This window comes from Lygodium microphyllum, chromosome 8 (genome assembly GCF_053477565.2).
Source record: "Lygodium microphyllum isolate KBCC chromosome 8, Lygodium_microphyllum_v1.1.10, whole genome shotgun sequence".
In the NCBI taxonomy this organism is placed as follows: Eukaryota; Viridiplantae; Streptophyta; class Polypodiopsida; order Schizaeales; family Lygodiaceae; genus Lygodium; species Lygodium microphyllum.
Genome location: NC_141142.1, coordinates 12,417,237 through 12,425,135, shown reverse-complemented (window position 1 = coordinate 12,425,135; position 7,899 = coordinate 12,417,237). Strand labels below are relative to the sequence as shown.

Below are 7,899 nucleotides of genomic sequence, written 5' to 3'. Positions count from 1 at the left end.
TTTTCTATAATAATAATAATAATAATTTATTCATAGTTAGTTAATCTAAAATTGTAATAAATTACATCATTATTTATTCTTAGTTCTATATACTTTCTTTATCTCTCTTAAAATACACAAATTGTTATTTATTTTTAATATTTTGTTTGTTCTCTCTTTCTTCCTAAATCTCTAAGTACTTGTTAATTTAAATTTAATTTATTTTTACTCTAGTTATTTACTTTTTAAATTTTTATTGGTTTTTATTATTTGTTTGTTTGTTTATTTTAAGAATGCGTATACATATATACACTTCTTTTTCTCTCTCTTGAAACATATAACTATTCATTTTTATAATCATCCATTTATATTCTCTCTCTCTCTCTCTCTCTCTCTCTCATTTAGGGATTAGATACTAATTTGCTTTGATCTCTCTTCATCAACTCTATCTCTACAAGTACATGCTATAAATTAGGTTCATATTATTTAATTACTTACTACTTAATTATTCATATATTTACTTTTGATAATTAATTTATATTTTTTGTTTGTGTATGTGTATACATTCGTGCAGATACACATACACACACTTTCTCTATACTACACACACACACACACACACACACACACATTATATTTATTTATATTTATATATATACAAAGTGCCCTAATCTATACTATTAGTTAAGGAGAGGTGGGGGACGGGTGCCACGTGGTAGCCCCCCACCTCCCCCACAAGAAGAAAAAGAGAACGCGGGGGCGGGGGCAAGTGCCACGCGTCTAGCACTTGCCCCCACTCGCAAAAATCGTGCCCGTCGCGACAAGGCAAGTCTAGGCGCGGAGCGCCTAGTTGTTATTAATGCTAATAGAAAGCATTGATAGAATCTATGTGTGGAGCGCATAGTTAATATTATGTATAACACACCTAGATTTTTAGTTACTTTTAGGCTCAATCTAGACAAATAAAAGGCATCTGTCTGAAAAAGATCATTTGTCACATGATATACTCTGGACCCCGTCAATTTTAGGCCTTTATGAGAGAGGAATCTATCCGGGGCGCGGGGTTTGGGGGGGGGGGGGGAGGAGGGAGATTCCCATACGGTGATGGTCTATGGCATGTGGGGCAAAAGGCCAAATACCAAGGTGGGGTTAGAGTGCTATATGCCGGCCAACAAAAAAAAAGGGATATGCCAGATTAAAGGGTGGGGCGTCTGGGTAATTATAATTAGCAGCACGGTATAATATGTATTTAATCATGCTAGCGCGCAAATTCATCATACGACCCTGCCGTCTTTCAGGTGGACGTGGAGGGGGAGGTGCTGCTGTTGCTGCTTCTTCTTCTTCGATTTGGCACACGCCATCGTCGTCGGCTGCATATTAACAATATTGGGCAATATGGCACGCCAAGGGGAAATGGTGATGAACATGAATGCTATGCCTGCTGTAGATCAGATCAAGAGCTTCTCTCCTGATCAGGATGACTCCTTCTCCCAGGATGACCAGCTCCACCACACTCAGCAGCATCGCCAGCAGTCGGCAGCTGAAATATCCAAGGGCATGAAGCAAAAGAAGAAGAAAAGCCATCTTCATCGCCACACCAGCAGCAGCATGGACGATAATGAGCCCACTACTGTCCATATGATTCCACATCCCGCTGGCTTGATTCAAAAGGTAAAAGTTGTTTAACCATGGTTTTCATCATCATCATCGTGATCAGACCACCTCCCCACCCCCCTTCTCTCTCTCATTCTTATCAGACGCCCCTCCCCCCACCCCCCCCCCTTCCGGCCGTCCCTCGCCGAGGGGCATCATCATTACCTGCCTCAACCATGCACGGGTGGCACCACCTAATGTAAGACTTAAGTCCACTCCCATCCCATGGCCCATGTCTCACGAGTCCAAGCTTCAATGCCTCAAAGTTCAAAATAACTATTGATTTATTGTGGCCACGAGCATGGCATTGAAGAAAAAAGATTGTTTTGTGCGTTATTTGCTTTGATTAGCCTGATCAGTTTTGTATCACATTTTATGGCGAGACTATCAACTGTTTGGCTACCTGATGGAGTTGTTTTATGTGCGGCCCTAGTTTGGTCAGCCTCACAAATTAAGGTGTGCATTTAGGTATTGGTATCTACTAATCACAATGGTGGTTGCACCGTGCCTGCATAAATCATAATGCAGGTTCTAGCGGAGTTCTTAGGTACGTTCTTCTTGGTGTTCGCTGGGTGTGGATCCATAATCGTTGATTACAAGAACGGGGGGGACATAGCCCATGTGGCCATTGCCACAAGCTTTGGAGTGGCCATCATGATCATGATCTACACAGTTGGTCACGTCTCGGGGGGGCACTTCAATCCTGCAGTCACCCTTGGCTTCGCTTCCGTAGGCAGGTTCCCTCTGCTGCAGGCAAGTTCAGTGCAGCTCTGAATTAAGATTCGGGCCGAAAGTATTACGGTTGAATGGACTCGTCTCTCTTTATTTTAATTTATTGATGCATTGACCTGATTTTTATGGTTCCCAGTAATGGGCTTACGATGCGTTCACTTCCTTGTTCAATTCACTTGTTTGTGGCCACCATGATCATGCAGATCCCTGTTTATTTGCTTGGTCAATGTGGAGGCTCTCTTTTTGCATCAGTTTTGCTTCGCCTCATAATGCATGATGATGAGATGGTACTGGGAGTGGCTGTCAACCAACCAGGAGGCGGTCAGTTACAATCTTTCGTTGTGGAGGTCATTATCACATGCGTTCTCATGCTTGTCATCTCAGGAGTTGCTACCGACTCTCGTGGGGTACGGAACGTTTCCATCTCCTTCACTTTGTGATTAAAATATCCTCTATTTCACAAGTGGCAAAACTTAGTTAACTATCCTCCCATTAGTAAATCGAAAGTCAAGCACACGGCCCTGATTTAGTTGTTTTGTTTGTATACTTCAAGCTCCTCTGATCTTCAGCGAGTCTAAATTAGTGGAGCGTCCTTACTGTGTAAAGTAATTTGACAGCTTTTATCTAATTAACTTCTTTCCTTTAACTCCGTACGTAAGCTAAGATATCTCATTTTAGTAGCCACACTTAGCACTTTCGACTCCGTATTCAAACAACTTGCATCCCTCGTGGCGCAATCATTTCAGGTCTAAAATTGGGCTCCCTATTCTTTAGCGATGAAGTTTGTGAATGTATTAATATCGACATGGTGGATATAAAGTGATAAGAAATGCAAAAAAATACCAAATCTACTTGGTGGTAGTTAAACATACATTAAAAACATAGAATTTGCTATCATATCAATTGAATACTTTGATTAACAATCTACACAAGAGACCCACCATGTTGCTATAGTTGTGGCTATAGTATATAGATTATAGCAACTCCAAATGAAAGTAAAAGTCAATAATTTTGTTTTATTAGAGTGAATGAGTTAATTAGTTATTAAAATGTGGTTTCATACCATACTCTTTCCAAAGCTACACTCATTGCTTTTGAAGTCTCATGTTTACCCTAATTGCAATCTATTTTCTTACATTGACTAAGGGCCTATATCTAACTTTGGACCTCTTTAATCTCATTTATTTAGGTAGGGTCAATGGCAGGAATCGCAATTGGGTCAACGATTGCCTTAAATGGAGTTTATGCTGGGTAGGTGTAAAATTCGTTTATTAAATCATTTTTAATCCAATACATAGTATTTACAAAGAGACATTCCTTTATAGCATCATACTACATAGATACGTGTTGCATTTTATATACATATACAACCCTCTTGCTTATCAACTCATCTATGCATGAATGGTTAGTTGCACCTTCATAAAGTCCTATTTTCACTCATCTTTACTTGCCATGTAACCAAAGAAAGATGCCAAATAAAATTAACAAATAAGTTGTGATTACATATCTTCACATACTAGATTAGATAAGCATTCCTCTTGTGTTACTACATTGATGTGTTGTACTTACTAGATTCCTCTCATTTTGAACACAATACACAACAAATGAGTCAAATTTATTATCATACGATTATGAAATAATGACAATAATATTTAAAAATTACATGATTTGTGTAGGCCCTTAAGTGGAGCTTCTATGAATCCAGCAAGGTCGCTTGGACCAGCTTTGGTTGCTAGGAACTTCAAGTTTCTTTATATCTATATGGGAGGACCTATTTTAGGAGCAACCCTTGGAGCTTGGATGTATAACGCATTACGTGTCATTGAACCATCAACTACAAAAGAGACACAAACTTCAAATGGGGCTTGCTTTAGTAGATGTTTCAATGCTTGACCCATCATTTCTAAGATCACTCACTTCTTAGTTATGACCCTCTTGTCAATGTTGAAATTTCCCTCTTGAATTTATTGTTTAACATGATTAGCTATCCATATCTTTGTTTGTAAGACCAATCTTTCTTTTTACCTTTGTATAATATTGAAGCTTCATCTATACTATTGATGAAAGGAAGCTTGTTTAATCCCTCTAAAGGTGTCTTCTCAATAAGCTAAAAAGTAGCTAAAAAGTGAATTTTGAACTCTTCTCAATAAGTACATTAATACTCAAATTGTAAGTTTTACATTTAAAATGGTGCAGTAAAAAGTTATCCAATACATCTTGACTTTTTCTCTTGCTAAATTTTGAAGATCTAGTGTTCTCTACTCTTTTGAAATAGTACATATGATACTTGCTCATCATTTGGCTCTTTGGAAAAGTTCTTTTTTTCTCAAATCAATGGAGAAGGTAGGGAAAAAGAAAGTTCTCAGAAGCACCTCAATGCAACTTTCATAGTACAATTTGAGTGAATTGAGGAATTGGTTGTTTTATGAGAGCTTCTTTATAAGTGGCTTGATGAGCAACCAAGGATTGTAAGATTCATTCTAGCTTTACAATTTATGAGCAAAAGTCAATGGTTAATCATCAACAAAAAGTTGGGCATCTAAAATTTTAGCAATAATTTATTTTTTATATTGTTAGAGTTTTTTGTGCTTTAAAAACTCTTAAATACCAATGATGCCAGGAGACATATTCCACGGTGGATTCTGTGAGGTTTTGCCATGGATTCTGTAAAATTTTATTTATTGCTGCCGGGGCTCATACACAAGGTGAATTCTTTGTGCAAAAAGATAATGGAGACGCCTGTCCTTTTCGGGCGTCTTGTTAATTTAATTTGCAAGTGGGTGATTCAATAGCAGTGATTCCACAAATATATATTTAAATTAATAGACGTTTATAAGTTTAGAGTGCGCACTCGTTATAAATTAAGGTTAGAATTGAGTTCTAATCAATTTATTTATTTTGTAACTGAAGACTGCTAGGTATTCACTTTTACTGGTTTAATTTTATTATTTTCTAACAATTGTGAATGTTTCAGTTGATGTGTAGAGCAGGCAATGGTGGCGTTGGGAAGCACTGGAGGATAGCTTGTATTCAAATTATTATCATTTTTTATGAACGCGCATCTTAAGCATGGCGTCAATATTTATTTTGACGCGGTTATTTATTGAAGCGCTTGATATTTATTTATTATTTTTGTATGCGCATGGATGTACAATTTAAATATTTGTATTGGACATTATATTTGGATACCGCCCGACTCCTTGGGCGCCCAATAGCTTTAATTCTTTAGCGGGACAAAAGCAAACACAAAAGCTAAAGCGTGCTAATTGTAAATTGAGCTATTTTTTGAGCTTGGAGATGAATAATATATTAAATACATGCTTTGTGGAGCGCTCATACAAGGCATAGGAAAAAATTATACCCAATTAGTCTCTTGCTTCATGTCGTGCAAACTTTCTTTCTTGTTTTTTGTGCAAAAGTAGAGTTCTTTTGTTCTTGGGGATTTTCCGGCGCTCACTACATACGCATACAACATCCGATCTATGCATCAGTGGTATCAGAGTGAAGCTGAGATTGAGAGCTTTCAATTGCTTACCATCTCGCACGAAGACGGAGCTCCTGGAAGAATCGAGCTCTACAGTCAATCTCGTGAAAATCTATCAATACCAGCGTGTTCTTGGCAGTCAAGAATCCCCTGCTACACACTTAGATCGCGAAGGATCTGCTTCTGCAGACGGAGGACCACACGGGAAGCTTCTTCAATAAGACATTTTTTTCTCTGCTCTCAGATAAGCAATTCTTCATTAAGCTTGGATTAGAAGCTTATTAAGATTTAGAAAAAGCTTTTATAAAGCTTAAAGTCCCCAATTTTTTCGTCGACGGCCACAGTATATACTGCACATCGCCAAAACTACCAATAATGTCCTTTTGTCCTTACGAAATTACAAAATTTCTATAAGATTTATAATTCTAAAGCTTTAAAATTCAAAGCTTAATTCTAAAGCCTCAAGTTTCAATTTCAACTCTTTTCCATAGTGGCAATTCCTACACGGCTAAACACGAACCTGTCTTCAACTCTCTGGAAGCCCCTGTTTACATCTGTGGACCGATAGAACCAGATTCCAACGAACAGTTTGCAACACGCAGTATATACGCAAGATTATTTTCGTGGAAGACAACCGTGATATCTAATTCCGCATCCGTAAAGGAGAAATACTACAAAAGCTATTTTTTAAAAAAAAGAAATAAGCCTTGTAAACCCAACTTTGAGCTACGCTCATCCCGCTAATAAGATTTCGAGTGTCTGAGGTCTTTTGGAATTTTGTAGGATGTCCGATCAAACCATGGAAGATTTTATGGCTGAAGGTGACCTACCCGAACCAACGATGGAGCAAAAACTGGATTTGATTATGATGCAACTTCAAAAGGAATGAAGAGCACGTCAAACCTTGCAAGCTCAATTGGCCAATCTGCAACGATCTACCACCGACCAAGATGGATCACAATCTGAAGATCTTATACGACATACGATCGATGCAATACTTAAAGCGCAATCTATTCAGAAAGAAACAAAGATAAGTAAAAGAAAATTCAAATTTCATACTTTCAATGGGTTACACGATGGAAAGATTGTACTTGCTTTTATCAGTCAATTTGATGATTATTTCCATGAAGAACAATATGCTGAGAAATATAAAATTAAGTGTGTCACTAATCATCTAGTTGACCGAGCATCCCTATGGTGGACTGTTGTCCGCAGAGCAAGAGCATCGATTGTCCTACTACTTGGGAGACTTTCCAAAAGAAATTTTTGCAGATTTTTCTTCCACCCCAATTCCACGAAAAAGCAATCAAACAATGGGATCGTGAGCCTATTTCACAATATACTAAGCATTTTTGGAACGCTTTATTGCAACTACGAATGCTTGAAGATGTACCTGAGACAACCCATAAACTTTTATGTCTGGCTTACTTGGACATTTTTATGCAGAGGTCAACATGTTTAAGCTAACGACTCTTGAAGATGCAATTTTCTTGGCCCATGACACTGAAGGCAAAATTCGAGAACGAGAAAAGCGACCACAACATTTTCAAACTAATGGTAACTTTGGTTCAAAACAATTCAATTCAAATTTTCAAAGATCTAATCAAAGTTGTTTCCTTCCATCTTCATTCCGTAAATCTTGGACATGACCACCTGCTTTACCATCAAACACAAATTCAAACCCTAAGCCATCTCTTCAGCCAAATTTTAACATTCCTAAACTTCATGCTATTATCAATAATGTATCTAAAGCCATACCCATAGTCTGTTACAAATGTCATCAACTTAGACATTTAGCAGCCAATTGTCAATCCAAAAAGCCAACTGTTCATATTAATTATTTGGGAGAGACAAAAGATGAAGAACATGAAGAGATGCCAGATTTCACGGAAGACGATGATGACATTGATACTACTTCACATACTTTACTAGGTATGTCAAATCTCAATTCTTTATTAACAATGAAATGTCTTGTGCATGGTAAAAAAAAGACTGTTTTACATGATGATGGGAGCACACATGACTTTATTTCTACAAAATTGGTCAAAGAA

General features: G+C 37.6%; 1 protein-coding gene across 7 annotated transcripts; it reads left to right on the top strand.

The window, feature by feature from the left end:
* Nucleotides 1-1,212: 1,212 nt before the first annotated feature.
* Nucleotides 1,213-5,501, top strand: LOC148031973 (nodulin-26-like). 7 transcript variants are annotated; one of them, XR_015691551.1, is made up of 6 exons: nucleotides 1,222-1,650; nucleotides 2,161-2,385; nucleotides 2,568-2,771; nucleotides 3,554-3,615; nucleotides 4,985-5,069; nucleotides 5,339-5,501. XR_015691551.1 is itself a non-coding variant. In XM_087682575.1 (6 exons), the coding sequence occupies exons 1-6, from the start codon at nucleotides 1,375-1,377 to the stop codon at nucleotides 4,255-4,257; spliced, it is 906 nt and encodes a 301-aa protein (XP_087538701.1). In that variant the 5' UTR covers nucleotides 1,222-1,374; the 3' UTR covers nucleotides 4,258-4,929. The 7 variants fall into 7 exon arrangements, 6 of the variants coding, with proteins under 6 accessions (XP_087538703.1, XP_087538704.1, XP_087538705.1 ...); XM_087682575.1 differs by lacking the exons at nucleotides 4,985-5,069; nucleotides 5,339-5,501 and adding an exon at nucleotides 4,041-4,929 and having other exon boundaries at nucleotides 1,222-1,395; nucleotides 1,474-1,650; XM_087682578.1 differs by lacking the exon at nucleotides 3,554-3,615 and having other exon boundaries at nucleotides 1,217-1,650.
* Nucleotides 5,502-7,899: the final 2,398 nt, after the last annotated feature.